This window comes from Onychostoma macrolepis, chromosome 08, assembly GCF_012432095.1.
Source record: "Onychostoma macrolepis isolate SWU-2019 chromosome 08, ASM1243209v1, whole genome shotgun sequence".
NCBI classification, from domain to species: Eukaryota; Metazoa; Chordata; class Actinopteri; order Cypriniformes; family Cyprinidae; genus Onychostoma; species Onychostoma macrolepis.
The window spans coordinates 12726390-12748112 of NC_081162.1; the positions used below are offsets into that span (position 1 = coordinate 12726390).

The window sequence follows — 21723 nt, forward strand, 5'->3', positions numbered from 1 at the left end:
TTAAGAGAAATAGTGACCAGTTACAGGACTTAAAATACACACTTTCCCAAATTTTAACCTATAATTTTGGTTGTTAAAAAAGTCCATGGACATGTTATGCATCAACTACTCAAAAAGAAACAACTCTTCAGAAGCTGGTGAGCCGTTACCTGTTGTACATGTAAACGTGTACTCTGCTGGCCTTTATGGCAGAGTCGAGGTGCTGCTTGAGTGCCTCTACGGTCAGAATGTTAGCACCTTCCTGTCGCGGCGTCTGTATCATGAGCTGAGGACTAAACATGGCCTCCTCTCCGATCTTCTGCCGCGTGTACTTGAGTTCCTGATTCACCCTGCCGCCCACTATGAAACGGAGAAGAAAAGTGATAAAGAAGACTTTCAGATGATGCTCAATAACCTTTTAGTACTTTTATTTATAAGCAGATTTAAGAGGTAACAGGAAATAATATGGAGAAAAGAGAGATTCAATGCTGCATTAAACATTGCTTCAAACTCCAAAGCTTAAAGGGATAGTTCACCCAAAAATTACCCCCTCATGTCGTTCCAAACCTGTAAGACCTTTGTTCATCACACAAATTAAGATATTTTTTATGAATTTTGATGTCTCCTCTGCGTCATCACTATAGCGCTATTTTGGAGAGTATCACATACGTAAACAATGTATGCTCTTCTGTGTCAGCAGTACCGAACGCGGCTACGTTGTTTACACTTTGATCTGAACGTAAACAACATATCTGTGTACATACGTTGTTTACATATGTGTTACTCTCCAAAATGGCGCTATAGGGTGACACGGAGACGAATTGTTGAATAAAGTAGGGATGTAACGGTATGAAAATTTCTTATCACGATTACAGTGACCAAAATTATCACAGTTATAAGTATTATCACGGTATTGTTAAAATGTGCTAGAGATGTTCAAAAAGTACCCACACATGAATGCCTTCAAGTTTTATATTTAAAAATCAACTAACAACAAATAAAATGACTTTTTGTTTGCATAATCACTAAAACAATAACATTACCAATGATGTTCAGATTTTAAATGACAACATGACTGACAACAGTTTAATAGCATGTTCAAATATCTAATGTAAATGTTCAAATAAAGCTTTGAAAAAGTTTCAAAAAAAGGTAAACCTCATATTTCAGCCTTTAAATGAAGAAAAGTGTTAAGTCAAAATGATAATTGATTAATAAATGATTATATGTATTTTATCTGCTCCATAAATAATTCTAGATAACTTATCTGAATTGTTTAAATGTGTAGAATCCACATAAGTTTGTTTTTTATCAACGGGTCAAAATTTACAGCAGAGCATACAAATTTGGATAGTTTTTGTCCAGACAGAAACTGCACACAGGCTGAATGTGAATATAAGTCTCTGTAAATCCACTCACTGACAGCAGGTGGCGCTTATGGAAAGCTGATTCCCGTAAACTCCGTGGAGAAAGCAGTATTGCGATTTAAGAACACTTCCTTTAGGTATTACATGGAGCGAATATGAAAACAAAATGCCATCGAATTGTTTCTGAAGACGGTCAGAACCTTCAGAGGTACATTCATATAATTAATTCATTCATATATTCATTTGAATAAATAATTCCCTTAACACTCTTAGCTTTTCCGCCCTATTTTCACTCAAAACGAAACTACTCAGTTGCTGTGCGCATGTGAGACTGTTACTTAAAACTGTGCTTTATGCTGGACAGCATTTATTTATTGTGAGTTGTTCAAATCGTGGTAATCGAATACGGTTTTAATGATAATTAAAATATGAAACAGTAATACCAGCTGTGGGGAATTTTATCATGATTTATCGTCAAACCAGATAAATCGTTACATCCCTAGAATAAAGTCGTTATTTTTGTTTTCTTTGCGCACAAAAAGTATTCTCATAGCTTCATAAAATTACGATTGATCCACGGATGTCACATGGATTATTTTAACAATGTCCTTGCTTTGTCTCTGAGCCTTGATCGTGGATCCTTGCTGTCTATGGGAGGAGCTCTTGGAATTCATCAAATTCCATCATAATATCTTAATTTGTGTTCTGAAGATGAACGAAGGTCTTACAGGTTTGGTACGACATGGGGGTGAGTAATTAATGACAGAATTTTCATTTTTGGGTGAACTATCCCTTCAATGTGTTGGAAACTAATTAAACAGTTTTGTATGCTGTGAGCCTTTTTTACATTTATTTTTTTTAACACTTTTCCATCCAACACACCAAATGATCAAACCCTCCACAACTGAATAAAATAAAAATGCAACAAAATGGTCCTAACTTCAGAAATAAAAACAATGCAAATTTTTGTAATAAATTTTCAAAAAATGTTATAATTCAGTTCAATGTTCATAATACAATTATGCTCAATACTTAATACTTAAAATTAAAATTTATTTTATTACAATTGAAATATACAGATATACATTTCAAAAACCTAATTTGAGGTCAAACATGACTGAATGCAAGTTCATTCAGCAAAACATTCACAGAAGTGATTCAACTCATTAAAAGAATCGACTAATAAGAGTCATTTGTTTGTCAACCTAGATGTCACTAGTTGCAAAATATGATTTTTTTTGCATGCAAAGACATTTTCTCTGTATTATTTTGCAGTAAACAGTCTTTTTAGCTCATCACATTCAATTTATCAAGCTAAAACTCACATATGGCGAGGAAAAATTAGTGTATTTTTTATATTTATTTATTCACTCATTTATTCACTTGTTAACAAAAACAAGCAGTTGAAAAACCCACAATAAACAAAGCAGCATGATAAAATGCCATTCAGAATTCTTCAGTGACAAACAGTCATAACTTTCACTGCCGTCACACAGGGTCAAGCACAGTCTCATGATAATCAATCATATCCTCCAGCCTCGATGAAAGGAAATGCTAACACATGTACAGGCTCCCATATGTCCTGTTAACTTGACTTCAAAATACCTTTCAGTACACCCTTTAACACCTGCAGTCTTCTTCACAGCCTTCAAATCCAGGCCTATGAGTTATGAGTGTGCGCGCAAGTGCACACGTGTGTGTAAGCGCTTGGCTGCTTTATTGCACTTGAGCAGTGGAGTCGTTGTGTGGCACACCTAAGCTCCACACAGGAACAGCGAGCCCTCACAGCTACAAAAGCAGCCTTTCAAAGCGTCCTGCTGAACACCGTCCAAGCCTGATTCTCAAAGCTGTCGATTCTTCACGCGCTCTCTACCTGACCTCCGAGATTTGAAGACTTCTCCATTTCCAGGATCAAGCACCCTAGAGAAGCAAGCAACACGGTTCACAAGGACTTCACAGTTATTCTGAACCAGGTAATTGTACAGGTAATCGGTCAATTCCTCGTAACGTAATCAAGCAAATCATCTACTGGTGTGATGTGTTTTGGACGGCAGGTTGCGTGATTCTGAAGCTCCTCTGAGATGTCGAAGCAGGGAGGAGGGTTCATTCATGGTCAACTATCACCTTTTGAAGCACTGAAGGTAAATTCAACTATATTTCACTAAACTATTCTGCCAGAGAAGAGATTTTGAAGGAATATACACAAAGGTGAAAGTTTTGCTTGTGATTTAGAAGGAACAGTTCCTGTTTTTTTAACACTTTACATGAGTTGTTCGCAATTGGTGGCCGCAAAAAAAACAAACAAAAGATTTACCTTCAAATAAACAGACATGGTATCTAGTTAGATGTTAAGACTTGAACTACATTTAACATTTGACAGTAGTTCAACAGACCATAAAAGACACTAATTTGTGATCGTTTTATTCTATTGTTGACACTATTTTTTTCCTGGTTGAGACACTACTTTTTCCTTGTTTTTTCCATATTGAGGTACATTTTCAGTATATTTCAGAAAGCGTATCACAAAGGTTAAAGGGATAGTTCACCCAAAAACGAAAATTCTGTCATTAATTACTCACCCTCATGTCGTTCCAAACCCATAAGACCTTCGTTCATCTTCGGAACACAAATTAAGATATTTAAGATGCAATCCGAGAGCTTTCTGACCCTCCCATAGACTGCTGTGGAACTACCTTGTGTCATGGTACTCTCGTGAACGTGTCAAAGACTGACACGGAAGAGAAGAAACTGTTGAGTAGTCTTATTTTTTGTTTTCTTTGCACACAAAAAGTAGGCTATTCTCATAGCTTCATAAAATTAAGGTTGAACCACTGATGTCACATGGACTATTTTAATGGTGGTAGTTGTGTTACTGTATATGCAGGGTCAGAAAGCTCTTGGATTTGATCAAAAATATCTTATTTTGTGTTCCGAAGATGAACAAAGGACTTACAGGTTTGGAACGACACGAGGGTGAGTAATTAATGACAGAATTTTCATTTTTGGGTGAACTATCCCTTTAAACATTATGGCACTCACATGATCCCCCTTCAACTGTATTAATTTAGGGGGATAAATCAAAGTCTGAAACCTAGGCCTACATGCAAAACAAACTGTAACAAGAGATATTTCGAAAATATTATTCTGTAGAACCCGACAAAAATGGATTGTGTGACCTTCAACTACAAGGCAGCAACTTTAAGAGTGCGCTCTCTACTTTTATAGCACATTTACAATGACATGAACAAAGAAAAATGAAGTCAGAATCATATGTTAGTGATTTCCAATGTTTTTCTAAGAACTTACACTTACAGGTTTCAAACCCCAAGTCCTCTCCCACCTAGTTGTGTGTGGCAACAAGACTTAGGCTTTTCACAATTTTTCCACACTCTGAACATATGTAAGAACGGTCTCAATTTCACGCAGTACAAACAAGCATAAAACAACAAAAACTAAAACAAATTCACATCAATTCATCTTTTTTGACCTTTTTTTTTCTTCACTCAAAACCACTAAAACTTCAAAAATACAGAAACATCTATCATGCTTGGTAACTAAAGCATGTCTTTTTCTCATTAACCTACTCTAGCTCTGGGGGGAAGGGCTGTGTAAAACAATCTGTAACAACTTATAAGCTATAATCCAATTTAACAATGGTTTTCAATTCACGAGACAGACATACGTTGAATATTTTCAAACCGTTGTAATTGTATTAAAGTTGAAAATAACCATGCTTTTTTTCTCAGGGCAGACCACCCAGCCTGTGAAAAAGGCTGAGAAGGAGAAGGAAACGTCTAGAAGCATTATGAAAAACCAAAGGATTTCTTTTTATTTGGGCCCAAACGTACATCTGATCTTGTTTTGAGGCATGTTTATAATATCCCTCATTAATTGCAGCTTCAAGCGAGCCTGAGCTTTACTTCAACATGATCATTGGGACCAGGTTGATTACGTCCCAAACAAGCTTAGCATGTTCCTGATTATGAGGCCCTGGGAACACCAACATGTTTTGGGGATGAAACAACCTCAGATGTCAGCTTTTCAATCAGAAAAATCTCCACTCTGGATTAACATGAACTAGGTCACCTTTACATCATGAATGGCTCCTCTGATGTACGTCAAGACCTACAGAGGCAACAGGAAAGAACTATAACAATGAACGCCGCTCACTTCACAGAGAAAGACTTCAATATTGTTGGAAACGTCATATTACGACCTGAACCCTGGAGAAATCAACACCTCTCCAGAGACGCACAGGTTCTGGGGTCACAAACGGCCTTGCCTCAGGTGTGAAATTAACACCGAAAGAAAATGTGTGCAAGAGAAAGAATGACAGAGAACAAGAGGTGAATTCAGTCAAACATGACTGCAGGTGTGCTTTGAAAAACCAGCAAGACTGTCTAATCCTGGAGATCAACGCTCGAGAAAAAGCCCATGAACTGCATCAACAGGAACAGGTGTAAGGCAAGGCAAGGCAAGTTTATTTATATAGCACATTTCATACACAGTGGTAATTCAAAGTGCTTTACATAAAAGGAAGTGAAATAGTCATAAAAAAAAAAACAAGGAATTAAATTAGATATAAAAAATTGATTTAAAATGAATTTAAAACAGTTAAGAATAGAAAATGATTATACATAGTGCAATCAGTTCAGACGTAGCACAGTGCTCTTTTAACAAATGCACAGCTAAACAGATGAGTTTTGAGTCTGGATTTAAATGTGGCTAATGTTTTAGCACATCTGATCTCATCTGGAAGCTGGTTCCAACTGCGGGCGGCATAATAGCTAAAAGCAGACTGCCCTTGTTTTGTGTGAACCCTTGGTATTTCTAACTGACTCGATCCTAATGATCTGAGTGGTCTGTTAGGTTTATGTTCAGTGAGCATATCTGCAATGTATTTAGATTCTAGGCCATTGAGTGATTTGTAAATGAGTAAAAGTACTTTCAAAATCAATCCTAAATGTAACTGGAAGCCAGTGTAAGGACCTGAGGACTGGTGTGATATGCTCAGATTTTCTGGTTCTAGTCAGAATCCTGGCAGCAGCGTTCTGGATGAGCTGCAGCTGTCTAATGGTCTTCTTTGGAAGGTCGGTGAGGAGACCATTACAATAATCCACCCTGCTGGTGATAAAGGCATGAACAAGTTTCTCCAAGTCTTGACTGGACATAAAACATCTAATTCTTGCAATGTTTTTGAGGTGAAAGTATGCTGATTTAGTTACTGCTTTGACATGACTACTAAAACTAAGGTCTGTCTCCAGAATCACCCCAAGATTTTTGACTTGATTTTTAGTTGTTTGACCCCTAGAGTCAAGGTATGCATTCACCTTGAAAACTTCATCTTTGTTTCCAAATGCAATGACTTGTGCAATGAGGTGTAGATAAATTCCAATTGAAGGGAGATGGAAATGGTGTGAAAAACAATCTTCTAGAGCACAATACTGAACCATATGCGTTAATCAATTAAAAAAACATAACGAATTGAGAACTAGTTCTTAATAATAACTAGAGGTCGACCGATTCATCGTTTCTGACGATTAATCGGCACCGATAGTTGATTGCCGCAACTATGGGTTATCGGCAAAAATCCATGCCGATAGTTTTCCGGTTTGCAGCCGTTGCTGGAGTGGCTGAGAAGGGTCCGCTGGCATTATACAATACGAGAGCGGCCTCTAGAGGCGGAAATCACTGACAGCACGTGTTGTTTATTTTGACACGTGACACTGCGCGCTGCACAGAGCGGGAAACTCCAGACTAGCATTTAAGTACAGCCGACAGAAAAGCCTGCCGCAGAACAGAGCGCCATTCACATAGTTTTCTATTAAATGACATTATATTTGTCCCAAATCATTGTGAATGTATATAATGACTTCACCCTAGGCTATAAATTATGTATTGTGCATTTTTCAGCAAAACGTTTGTCTTTCTGTGGCTCTAATAAAGTCTGACTGCTTCATATAGAGAGCGATAATAGATTGCGCTCTCTCTTTCCGCTTGCTCCGTTTTTTTAAACACCGAACTTCAAACTCATTTATGCCACATTGTTCATTCTTGAAGCAAACTTATGTCCGTTTGGTGATTAAATAAACTGTTTTAGACCGCCACTTGATTTGAACGCAAAGCGTCTGGTGTGTGTGTGAGATATCTCTGAGTTCTCCTAGACACAGTGCTACGCTTTGCGTTTTGTGACTAACATTTCTTTTTTTTTAAATTTTTTTATTAGATAATCATCAAGTGTTAAAAAATTTAAGCAAATAAAGTGTGAGTACACATACAATATCCATGTAATTTTAATGCTATGGCTTTGTGTAGATATTTAAAAATGGCCATCTTTAAGCATGACTGTTGAAATTAAATGGTAATACTTAACAATAAGAGTCCATTCGTAGCATTAATGAAAACTGTAGAAGTATCCTTCCTTGTTATAGTGTTCATTTCAACATTCACTATTAGCTACTAATAGGCTACATTTTTAAATTTGAAAGTTTCTTCTTTTAACATTAGCAAACTATGAAATAACTTTATTGATCAATATTGTAAATAATATTAATATTTTTATTCACAAAAACAAAGTATGGTTCAGTACTGTTAGTGCTTTAACAACAAAAAAAAAAATAGTAAAGCACTAGCTTTCTTTCAGTATCCATTTTGAAAACTATCGGTTGATTAATCAGTATCGGCCAGTGTGGTCCAACCTAGCTATCGCTATCGGTAAAATCCACTATCGGTCGACCTCTAATAATAACATAATATTCTTTTTAATGAACCAGTCAAAAAGACTCATGAAACAAACTCAGTCTCTGAATCAGTCGAAACTATTTGAATAGCAAGTCATGTCTAACTCAATGTGACAGAATGCATGACAATATACAGTATACAAGTTCAAAATAAATGTATTCTTTTGACCAAAAATCTAGAATGAACAAATTAAATTAAATTAATCTGAACCAGAAATAATAATCTTCTTAAAACTGTCCTTAAAAAACATAATAATAAAGTATTCAAACAAGTAATCATTTTTAACATAATTTAAATTATGAATAACAACAAAAACAACAACAATGATCTCTATGAACATAAGAATTAACTCTGCTCATCTGATGAGATGTTCCTCAAGAAAAGCTATAAAAAAAGCAGGTGATTATTTGTATATATCATGAAGCAAAAAAAAATGTATCATAGCACAACAAAAGGCAAAACAGCTAAATAAAAGAAAGTTGGTGCAGCAGCTAAGACACCAATGAACAAATCACAAAAAAATCAACACAATCTTTTTCGCTAACTAATATGTTGCTACTTTAAACAACAGAAACAAGTTTAAATGTAAAAGCAAAATTTTCCATATTTGTCTACAACCCACAGGTGTGTAAGGGGTGAGGAGCAGCATGGCAGCCAGTGAATCTGGTGTGCATGTCAGTGTGTGTTGGTGCCTCCACTGGGCCCATTCAGTTTGTTGCATAACATTAACCCTTGAACCTCCCTTTCACGAACAGGGGGAGCTGCCATTGGAAGGACTCTCCCAATGCCCTGAGTTTTCAAGCGGCGCATTACTATTCTCGCCATTCAGCTGCAGAGTGGCTTTTGAGTGGCCGTTTCAGAGGGGTGCGAGGGGTTTGGTACAAAAGAAACCCCCCCACCTCCACCACCGCCAAAACCACTGCATCCAACCCCTTCAAGATCATGACATAACTCCACACTACTGCAAGCTCCCCTACCGCCCACCACTTCATCCCACCGACTACGCCAATCACGCGGCTGGAGGGCCGGGAGGAATGGTTGCTGGGGTCGCACCGTGATGGGATGGTGTGGCTTATGGCGGCTTTTTTAGGTGGTGGTGGGGGGGTTGGAGGAAGGGGCTGTGTGTGGCAATGCCGGCACAGGGAGGCACTTTTTATGACTGTGTTGCGGGCGGGATTAGCTGGATTAGACTCCAACTCAGAGAGACCCCCTGCGGTCGCACGGAAGTTTCTGCACAGGGTCATAGCGGCGTGAACTCTCTCCCTCGCGCAACCTGCTCAACTCCAAGAACAAACCGCAGTGCACTGCAACCAGCCCAGTCAATGGCACACGGCTTCAACATACCACCAACCGGCACTCTCGCATCTAAACCAACGAGTTTCATTCGAAGAAAATCGGGGGGTCCCGGGGAAAAATATGTTGCTGTTTCTACACGCCAATTTTAATAGCGATACAAATAGGTAGTATATCTGTAAACAGACTTGTAATGGTTCCATACGTTGACCTTCACCATACTTCACTTTTCCGCCTTTCGCAGAGAAGATACGAATGGTGGGAAAGAGGGAAAGTGAAAGTGAGAAAAAGAAAAAGTGAGGGAGAGAGAGAGTCCCTGACCCGCAGCTGTAGCACAATGCCCCCAAGCAGCCTGTTCGACCCCTGACACAAATTTTACACCGCAGCTGCCATTTACTCCACACTGCATTACCATATGTATGGCCAGCTCTCCTCTAATTATGCTAATCACCTGTCCAGATCTGCACCACGAAAAATGGATGTATTTAGCAGTCCGCTGCCTACAAATACAGCTTACTGCAATCCAGAGATGTACATTCAGAGGGGCCTGAATGGGTAGATTTTTCCACGTTGCTGGCTTCATTCAAGTCCCTTCCCCTTAAGAAAAAACTATTCAAATGAACTGGATCGCACTACAACAAAAAGCATGGGGAAAAGTGTGTGTGTGTGTGTGGCTTGGTGCATGCTCAAGGTTGGGGGGTGGTACTGTGTGCGCACCTACCCAAACATTCGGTGAGTTTCAACAAAATAAGATATCACTGGGACATTTCCAGTTAGCCAGGGTTTTAAAATAAATGTATCACTTATTATTACATGGCTCTCTGGAATAATGCTTTCTGATTGGCTGATTACAGGAGTCTGTGGTATAACCACCGCTAATCTAAATTAGCTAATACTTTTCATTAAAATCTGCAACAGATGCACTAATCGTTTACATGGCAGTCATTTACATTTATGTGTTAAAAATAAAAAATAAAAAAATCTAAAAATCCTTCTTGGTTGCCAATAAAACACATAAGCGAACACTTCTTGCAGGTTACATCAAGCATGTTTTAGTTTACTGATCCATTCCCAAAGAACTGAATGGAAATTGGTCTAGCTGTGGGCCGAAGTATAACTTTGTAGCATCCTGGCCCATACGTATGAAGCATTAACCGAAACAGCAGATTGCAGAAAAACGGCCGTCCTAGCCAAAACACAAATAACACTTCAGCTACTACGCTCCCCTCCCCCTCTCACTCTCTTTCGCTGAACTCCTCCGCCCCTCGGCCACAGAGAGAGGGAGGGTGGAGAGGGGGAGGGCCGGACCACCCGGCATCCATGGCAGGACTCTGTGTTTACATTGCTGCGCTTCACTCTGTAATACATCTGGCATCCCAGGGCTGGACTCCCAAGTGAAGGTGGGTGGAGGAGGGGGGTGTCAGTGTGAGGAGCGCGGAACGGGGGGGTGGGGGGGGGCTGAAGTGCAGCGAAACCTTTTGGAAGAAAAGAGAGGGGAAGGGGAGTCGGAGAGAGAGAGAGAGAGAGAGAGAGAGAGAGAGAGAGCGCGCAAGTCTTTTCCGTCATTTCAGTGTCTCTGTTTTTTGAATAACACGGAGTGGAGGTATGCAGAATATAAACACAGGAATTGGAGGGCTGTCAGGATGCCGGTTGTGGATGGGAGTTGCTCCATTTGTATCTGTCTTCCCCACACTTGCGTCAGTTTTAAAACTGCTGAGGTTGCCGCTGAAGAAATCATGATTTATAGACAATGTAATATATGATAATCAGATGTATGTTTGAGAAATTCTAAGTATTAAACAAACTGCACGTACCTCATACAACAACTTTTGTGCTATAGGCGCGAATGGCACCTCAAATTGTGTGGATTGTTCAGAAGAAGTGCACTTTTGTGTTTCTTTGTGATCAGACTCACAACCTCCACTTGGTGAAAAAAAAGCTCAAAATCCCATAGAGTTACATTTGAGAAAGCACATGAGCTATATAGGAACCAGAATTTCACAGTATCCACTTAGCAACCACCCAGAACACCCTAGCAGCCACATATTCAAAGCGACCCCAATAACGTGATAGGCCCAGGAGTGCAAATTTTACCAGGGGAACCCCGCCAAAAAAACATGTATTTGACCTCCCGTAATGCGGCCAAAGTAACATAGCACTTTATTTTATTTCAGAAAGTATTTTTCTACTCATTTTGTTGAACTTTTAACTATTATATTCATGTGCAAGTTCAGGGTTTTGGTACTTGAAAGTTTCATGGTTCAAGGTACTTTAAAATATATCTACACTGTGTATGTGTATGCTCCTGAAATAAAAGTTCAGAAAGATGTGACGCATTGTTTTTGTTAATATGACTCATTTACAGTCTCTCTAAGGGTATGATCAAGTATTAAGGTAAGTGATCAGATGTTTTATTTTTGGAAATACTGTTTTATTTACAACATTATCTCTCTTACAAATCAAAACAGTCCTGAGCCAGATCAAGCTTTAATCTATGCCAATCAAACTATTATGTTAATGTAGTATTTTTTTTCTTTTTGTATTTTGTATATTAACTACTCTAGCTCCACAATGGAGAAAATTACAGCTGCTTACATAGAGTGTTATATATAGTCTATATAAAGTGTTATAAATATGTTGTGACGTGACTGAAGTGCTGACTGCAGAGCTGGTGCAAACATATATCGCTATGATCAGATGCTTTCTTAACTGCTGTTTTTTCACCGCTGTAATGTTTTTTTGTGCTAACAGTAAACCGGTGTTTGCATATATCGAACTTATTTTTTTACCCCTAAGCGAAGAAAGAAAAATAACTTTGCGTTGAGTATATCAGGGCCTTTACACATGATAACATTTTTTGTCTATAATTTTGTAAAACCTTCCTACACTCTACTGATTTGACTTGTTCTCATAAGTTGCATGATTTCTTCTATTGAGAGCTGAATTAGAGTTTTGCGCTACAGAACCACATTATTACAGGCCCTTACATCAAGTAATATGCGCTCTCATGCAGAAAGTCCAAAACGAACTCATAGAAGTAGCCTACTAATATCTTTTGACATGCCAGGAAATCACTGATATGGACCCATGCATCACCCCAAATCGCTGTAGCTAAGCTGAATAAACAAACATAAACATTAACTGATGAAATGTGAAGACACTAAACAATATTGCCACAATATTTGGTTTATGTGTGAGTTTTCCACGTCTTCTCCGGGTAATAAATGAATGATCCAGTGCTAACTGATATAGCATTTATTACAGTACAGAAATTATAAAATATATTTTCTGCCTTATTCTGTGATAAAAATGGAAAAAGTGTTTGTAGTATATAAACCAATCATAATCATAAAAACTGTCATTAGGAAAATGGACAATAACCAATATTTGACATATCAAAAATATTATAGAAAACAAATGGTTGGTTATTGTCCAGCAGTGTATTTTATTTCTTAGCCAATTAAGAGAGATAAGAAAAGTATTTTTTGTCAATTAGACATATAATAATTATTATTATTACTACATTTGACATTTCTTTCCCCCTCACTTCTGAAATGATTGCTACGCCCTGCCCTGTAACATAACTGAATATAAAACTTTAGCTATATGCCTTATCTTCATTTTAGGGATCAAATAGGTTTTGTGGCTCCATGCAATTTTTATGTGGTGGGAAAGGGGCCAAAATGGCTCTTTTGATGTTGAAGGTTGCAGACCCCTGTATTAGACCAACTGACTATTCGACAACAAATATATTTGTCTACATTTGTTTTTTGTCGATAATGTCAACTAATAATTTCAGCCCTACTGGCAATCATGTAGAAAACCCTAGCCACCATACAACAACAACCTGAGAATCCCCAACAACACTCCAGCATTGTGGCAGCGATCTTTCCACCAAATGTATAAATCCATCTAAATGTAAACTATTTGGGGATGCTCATTTCGGGTAATTTCTCTGACCAACAACCGCTGCTCATTATGTAAATATTATTCGCATCCACTGCGTGTCGGGTGGTCCTTCGCCTCCACGTTGTGCATTCAAATCGTTTAATGCACAGCTAGCCGTTGATTATCCCGTTTATGCCATGGTCATTTGCCAGCATTCACATATTAAAGATGTTAATAATATTTGCACTGCAATAATTGACTGGAATGATAAAAATTACGGTTATTTTCGTCTGTATTACTATTCAACTGTAACTGTATGTTACTATGGTTACCAATGTTTATAGGAAGCGCATTAATATAGAATGTGATTAAACTGACCTGGAACTACCTGTGCAGTTCAACGAATTTAATCAACACCTGCCAGCCAATCAGAATCGAGTATTCAGACAGACCATGGCATAACCGAACAATAACCGTTAACTGATAGAATTAGAATATTTATCGTGCAACAGCAGTATACAGAGCAACCGCAAAACCTGGAATCACACATCCTCAAATTATCACGCACCAGCAGCTCTTCTGATAAAAAGAAAAACTGAATAAAATAAATTAAAAAAAGAATAAATAAATAGGCCTACACTAAATATATAAATCAAATAAATCATTAACAAATTAACTAAAACACACTCTGAATCCTTCTAAGCGCTTTTAAGAACGGCAGTCGTTTTCCCGTCAGACATAAAAATATTTACAGGCCTATCTCAGTGTACGTGTCTTTTTTAAAAAGTGCGGCCTGCTAACTGTTAGACCCGCGGCAAAAACATCATCACAAAAAACACGCCAATTTGCGGTTCGTGACTTTCATCCACTGGTCATATGTTTCTATTCACGGCGTGTTTGCAGCATCATTGAGCAATACAGCCAATCACAGACATATCTGTTGATTTCATGAACGCAATCCACTCACCACACAAAATGTAGTGAAGTGAAGTTCTGCTGAGTTCTACACATTCGCGAATTCTCTCATTAAAACAAGTGTAAGTGTAGACATAATGATGTAAATAAGAGATTAATTGTGCAGTGTAAAGCTTCTTTGATTGTTTTTAATTAACTTTGTGAGATCGTGATGATCTACAGTATGATGAGTGACAGATTTCCAGTGATTATAAGAGGTGTGCCCATTGCACACTTTAAGCTGCGCAGCTATTGTTCGCTGCTTGCTCAGCGAAATATGTTTGTATGCACGTTGTAAACAAATACTGTATTTATAGCATTATTTTTTCTTTTACTATGCAGCAAACTTAAAAATATTTGTAAAAAAAAAAAAACTTTTAAACCGTTTAACTGATAGTATTAATCGGTTAAAACGGTCAATATGAGCATCCCTATTTTTAACTGTTACAATAATTATTAGTTCTATTGTTTTCTCTACAATGATTTACATGAAGTACTAAGGTTTTAGGGCAGGCACACAGACCCCAGTTCTCCAATCTTGAGAAACCTAGTTCAAACTTCAAACCCCTTAAAGCCCTCAGGGCTCCACATACATCCCTTACAGTTCAGCCATGTGTGTCCAAGCCTTCCTGAGCACATCCAAACAGGGAGAATTCCACTAGATCCCCATCTCTTCACCACAATGCGGGGAGGCCACATTCTTCAGCCACTTCCTTCATATTAAAAGAGGACTTCTTCCCAACATGAACTGCAGGTTATACACTCCTCCACACCGCTAACTCTTAACTGTCCTCATGTTTCACTGGGAAACCAGGGAAGGTTTGTCAATATGTCCACACCTGTTGAATGTAAAGGCATTTTCAGCCTACAATTCACGTCAAATGAAAGAACTTAAAGAGTAAACACCTGAAGAGAAAAAAATTAAATGGCTCTACTCATAAAACACAGTGAAAAACTTGATCAAGTTAACATCAAATCTGCACTAAAAAGAGCCAATAGGCAAACAACTGTTTAAAATAAGAATAAAATTAACCCAAGTTACACATCTTCCAGATTAACTGCACATTGATCACCAATCTAATAAATTCACACTGCCCCCTGCTGGGTGTATAAAAACAGCTTGCTGGTTAAATTACTAATTTATTACCTTTAAATCGATCAACTCCTCGTCCACAGGAGGGCTAGCGTAGTAGTAAACCTTCTCTCATCATCACTGGCGTTAGCTGGAACCCCTCACTCTGCACCCAGGTCATGTAGCCATATCAGATGAGCTTTTAAATAGCGGAGTCTCCACTCAATGACCTCAGGTCCTAAGGGACGCAGCCTTGTGGCCCAGAGGCTCATGCTAACCCCCACACAAGAGAATGGGACAACGCAAACCCTGATATCTCAATGATTTCACTGCAAGAGTGGTCCCTCTCAAAAGCGGCCAGGAGGGGAAGGCGAATGTTTACGTGAAAATTTTTTAATTAAATTCAGGCAGTGCTGGTATTTTCTTTAAAAACTTGGAGCCTGTGATTTTGAAAACAAAAAAAGATGGCTACTCATTTAATCTACAATAAAATAAAAAAAAAGTCATCTACAATAACAGCAAAGTCAAAGCCATTATTTAGATTTTTTTTTTAAATCAAAGAAAATACATTTGTTTTTTTATATTTAAATGCATACATTTAATATATATTTATTTATAAAATAAGTATATAGAAATATATTTATTACTCTTTCTGCACAAACCTGAAGAAGTTTGCTAGAGGTCCACAAATTCAAGAACTCCAAACATTAGCATCCAAAACATCAAAGCTACATTCATATCAGATCAACGAGAGGATTCAGCCAGTGACTCGAAAGCTATGACAACATTATCTACACCAATCATGTAACGCTGAAAATCTGTAGAGCAACCAAACAAATTATAATGGTTGGAGCGTAACAGCCCTCAATGGCAAGTGATGAAAGCCAACATGAGATCACACTGAATCCCATTCAAGCTGAACTTAAGTGAGAGTAAGAGACAAGAGCTTCAACGAAGGGTCATTTGGAGGTCGCTAGCAAAAGACTGTTCCAAACGAAACATAAACATGCATCCTAATGGACGCTGGGCCGACATCTCCCAGCGCAGAACCTGGCCAACCAGAACTAATCTATCCCTCAGCTGTGGAGTTTAATCTAAACAAACAGATCTCAATGTTACTGCATCTGGAAGCTGTCATGTGCTTCGACATGGGAACAACTGAGGTGTGAGTGAGTGAGTGTATGTCCAGCAACCGACTGTCATACTTCATCTGCAAACCTCCTGCACTTCTTGGAAAGGAAATGTGGAAGTGAGCAACAGAGATAAAACTGCAGAGAGGATAAAGCTCTGGGTTAGCGAGGTGTTTGTGATAAGGTTCACACAAAAATGACTATACTGTTATACTAAGAATATTACTAAAGATCTGTGACACTTCACGCCATAAAATATTTAGCATTAATGCAAAGGTTTCTCTCTCGAGGGGCAGACTGAGGTTTAAGCATCTAGGCTGCTACTGCAAAAGGGTTCCAAGATGAGTCTCATGTAGGGTTGACCAAAAACAATCTAAGAGATACTGAACCTGCTCCATTACCATAGTAGCCTTGAGCAATCACTTAATCTCCTCCAGGGGGACTGGAACTACAACTAGTGTAATTTAAGTTGCATTGGATAAAAAAGTGTCTGCTCAAGGACAAATTAGTAAAGTTAAAAAGAAAAAGAGAGGCCAGTGAGATCATAAAGCCAATAAAACTATTCCCTTCTCTAGTTCTGAACAGAACAGTTAAAAAATGCAGCTTTTAAAAAACAAACTCAATTTAATTCCTTAGATGGGCAGGAAGATAAAAAAATACCAATAAATACAGAGTAGTATATCAATATACCTAAATATCCTATAATATACACACTATATGAATATACTTTTCTAAATTCAATATTTTTCTCAAACATTAGGCGCACTCATTCAGCCCAGTCTCACAAATGCCTATACACCTCAGACACAAAATTGAATAAAGCCAGCTACAAGGAGCAAATGTGGAGTCATGAATATTTCTTTGCTATTTTAGTTATAATTTAAAGTTAAGAAGTGTCAAACAGACTTGCAAGTGTTGCAAATCAATGGTAGTGTTTCATAAAGAACAACAAACATTTTAGTGTGTGCCTAATCAAGGACATTTTCTCCAAGGGTGCCTTCTTAAAATAAATTAAACTGAGAAGAGAAAATAACTTAGCAGTTAGCCTATGTAACAGTATAAAAACAATATCAATTAGTGTAAAACGTGCTCATTTCTATCAGCTAATACTGTTTCATGGGGGCTAACTGAAAAATACTGGGAAAAGTCACATGACAGGATGTATCTTATTATGATCAGTCAATTATAACAACATTTTCATTACAACAGCCACCTATCATGCTCAAAAAAGGTTGTCACATAGCACTGAATTCCTCAAAATGGTGTGAATTTATAAACCAGTTACAGAATAAACTGCTCACCCACTCAAACAATCACTACTTCCGACTTGAAACAGTGATGTACAACTAAATGAGAGCTATAAAATGCAAAAATGTAAAGTATGTTTATAGAAATACACAAATATTACAGTACTAGTTACTTATAGTGTAAAGAGAACAGTGTTTCATGTTTACACAGTTTTTGGTTTAAAGGCACATCATGTAGAAATATAACATGAAAACAATAATAAAAACACACACACGCAGAGAGGTGATGGTATCCTCATTTCATAAATCTACACCACTGACTTTAATATCAGTCCTAGATAAACATAACATAGCATGTATTTACAGTCCAAAACACACTAAAAGCCAGCTCATCCAATTAAAATAACTTAATATAAAAATAATGACTGCAAACCCATCTTAAAGGAAAGACCTCATATCATCCATGGTCTTATCAAAGGTTCTTTAAACTTCAGGAATGTAGATCAAAGCAGAACGGCCTGTTTGCCCCTCCCCCTTCAAAAAAATCACCACCCACGCTACGGTCCCAACTTCTCACAACTGACTTATTCATAAAATAAAACAACTTTCTTTCAAACGTTCTTCAAGCTGCCTGTGCGCTGTAGTCTGTGTCGGGTCTGGGTGCACGTTTCTGCCTGCAGTTCGCTCGGTTCCTGCTGAAACTCTGAGACAAATCTTTTTGGAAAGTTGAACGCTGTCCAAAACAGGACCACACACAGGCTCTGTGAGCAGCGCGGATCAGATTCAACTGCTGGAGGCAGACACACACACACTTACTCGCACACACTCACAAAATGGCGGCTATTCGTGTTAAAAACACTCACATTGCTCACTAAATCATATATCCACTGATGTATCGAACTTGGAAACCATCGGCGGGCGCGCGCTATCGTGTTCCATAAACACACTGCGTTCGTGCGCGCGAGGCAAATTCGAAGCGAAAAACATTCTTTTCACGTTTCATCTGGATTTCTGCCAGATTTCTATACAATAAACAATTCCTTCAGCATACATGACAGACCCCCACCCCACCCACTGCTTCAGGTCTTGCCTTTATATTACACTTGCGGGGAAAACGTATTAGAAAGGCTTAAAGCACAAGGAAAACAGCTTCTTACCTTCTACCCAGAGTTTCTCCACGTCCGTCTCCAGATTAGCTGCCCTTAAGCCAACAGCAAAAGCTCCGAATATTAAAAGGCCCACAACTAGAAACTTTCCGCAGTTCTTTTGTATGTAACAGCCAAGTTTAAACAAAAGTCTTTGAAACTTTGCTCTCAACCACAGCGGCGCTTTCCTCCCAGTCGCCTTCCCCTACAAGACAAGAGAGAGCAAATATTAAACTCATCATCACTTGTTAAAAAGGTTAAACTAAATTCCATCATTGCACGATCATGTTTTTTTCGGACTGAACTGCAGAAAATAAGCTAAAATGGCACTTAGGGGGGTTTAAATAACTGTATTATCAGGAATAAACTACTTTCTTCCTTTGAAAGTAATTACTTGAAATGTATTAAACAATTAGAGTTATGTATAAACAACAAGACTCATAAAGTCTTAAAAGTAGCCTCTCCACACATTCAAGTACTATTTCTGTGGCAAGCCAATTTAATAATTATTCCTCAAAAATATTTATTTTTAAGTGCTTATTTTTAATTACTAGTAAGTAACCCAATAATGACTTTTTCAGTGTCACAAGTAATAACTATTTATTAGATACTAGTAAGACCTAGTCCTTTGCAACTAGTCGCTATCCCAACAGTGACAAGTTCTGTTGAATCCAATGGCAAATTCAGTTGGACAATGCTATTCCAGTATTACTTGTAACTATTCATTAGGTGCAAGTATTTATTCTTTAGTTACAACTATCTATTCCAGTTTTCCTAGTACTAAACAGACATTAATACATATTCATTAGACACAAGTGTGCCTTCAAGTTGATACTACAATGATTCCTAATCTTACCAGTAAGATTTTAAATCAAATATGGAGTATCCGTTATGACTGGTAATTACATATGACAATTAAAAAAGCCATAATTAGTCTTATAATGTTTTAAGAATTAGATAGATTCATGTGTCTTTCAATTAATTGCTAGAAAAGCTGGCATATATACTAGATAAAAATTAACCATCATGTTTGAACCACAGATTCCCAAATAACTGAATGGCAAATGCCACCAATAAAAATAAAATTGTTATTTGTCACTATTTTGGATTGTGACTAGAAGAAAAAGAATGATGACCATTAACTGACAAATAGTTATTACTAATGAAACTGAAAAAAAAGATGACTTCCAAGTAATAAATAATTACTTGTAACAAAAATAAATACCACTTAATTCCAGTGACTAAATGTTAAAACGGCTTGCCATACTACTTGTACCATTCTCTCGGCTTTCAAATAGTATAGCGTAATTCAATTAAGTTCTGGTTCCACGCATAAACTAAACGTAAATCTGAGTCTTGCTGCAATGTGTCAGATTGCATCCTTTGGACACTGTATCAGGGACACAGGTTACAATGTCCAAAGCCATGCAATATCGGAGATGCACGTGGGTCGCATAGCTGAAGGGACGCGATGTGATGTGATTTGGGAAGTGCTGCAGCCATCACAGAGGGAGTTACGACAATATTTGTGAACGGAAGAGGGCAGCCACATGGATCGTGCCTGAGCAGTGCGGGACGAAAACTACTCCCCGTGTAGATCCTATCTGAGGGGGCTTCAATCAGTCGGCTAGGGCCAACATCACTAACAAAACTTTAGACCCTTCGCTTCACGTTCCGAGCTCAGCTTCTCGTCTGACAGTTACGTTTACGATTACTGAATCGCGACAGATGCACATAGCGGAGAACAAATGCAGCGAATCCCTCGAGCGGCTACAGGTTGCTTCCCGCATAGACACCCCCATCGGTGCCGTGGCTATCCCGTTACCTAGCGACTTCACTAAAGTTGAGCACTTTGTCAGAGCATTCCCAACAAACGGGGCAAACGTTAAAGCACCTCTGAAATCTGCTCCAATGCAAAGGCGGCATCGCAATAGCTCGGCCGCTGCAAATACTCCAAATCCGCCGCGGCGGTCCGATAGTTGCCCCTATTTCTCCGCGTTAACCTCGGCCGATCGGGGTCTCTGTTTTCCTGCTCGGAGGACACATTAACAGCCGAGGCCATGTTGCAAAGTCTGCGCCGAACGTCTCGTTATCCGCGCTAGTGTATTTCCCCGCGAGCGTTTAGTGATATCCGAAGAAAACCAAGTTTGTCTCTCGTTGATCCCAGATCCGCGAAGCACTTCATACTCCTGTTTGAGACGGCGAGTCAGAGTCTGCGCCTTCCATTCCAACATTTCGCGAATCTGGAGGTCTCCAACAATTCCCCACTTTCACGCCGTCCGCTGGAAAGTCCGCGATATCAGAAGGCGAAGTGGATGCTGTGGAAACGTCGATCCCTCGCTGGCTGAAGCATTCTGTGATCTATGTGGTCCCTCCTCAGGCCGCGCGACAAGGCGATCTCTGAGAGATTCAATAGATGTGAAAAAAGATCACTCTCCATTCGGAGACAGAGGAGGAGGGGCGTGGCAAAGCCACTCGAAATCCCGCCTCCGGGGCTGTCAGATGGCCGGGGTTCCTGGGCTCTGATTGGTTCCAGAAGGGCAAAAATTACTCAGCAAACACGACTATTATTAGCTGCTTAGCAACAGCTCACCAAAGTAGAGAGACCACCCAAGCCGCGAGCCCTCGTGTGTGCATCTCAAACTTCAGGGGAGTCTTAAAGAAGCAAAGCCTACTTTCTGCAGGGTCCGAGCGCTGGGTCCGACTCGAGCCGCGTCCAAGCGCCAGAACAAATCTCCGAGAGAAGAAAAGCACAGACGAGCCGGCAACACAACACTTTTTGACTTGTGCCATTTTTCCTTTTCTTTTCTTTTCGTTTATTTCTTACTTTTATCTTTTTTCTTTGCTTTTTGTTAGTTTTTCTTGATTGTTTCTTTCATTCATTCATTGCCTCTTTCTTTCCTTCTT

General features: G+C 38.7%; 1 protein-coding gene across 1 annotated transcript in view; it reads right to left on the reverse strand.

Annotated features, from left to right (window-relative positions):
• Positions 1-21332, reverse strand: part of ptch1 (patched 1) — a 62201-nt gene extending 40869 nt beyond the window's left edge. The window contains 3 exon segments of the mRNA XM_058784017.1: positions 150-339; positions 18829-19021; positions 20711-21332. Coding sequence (XP_058640000.1) covers positions 150-339; positions 18829-19021; positions 20711-20878 — 551 coding nt within the window. The 5' untranslated portion in view covers positions 20879-21332.
• Positions 21333-21723: the final 391 nt, after the last annotated feature.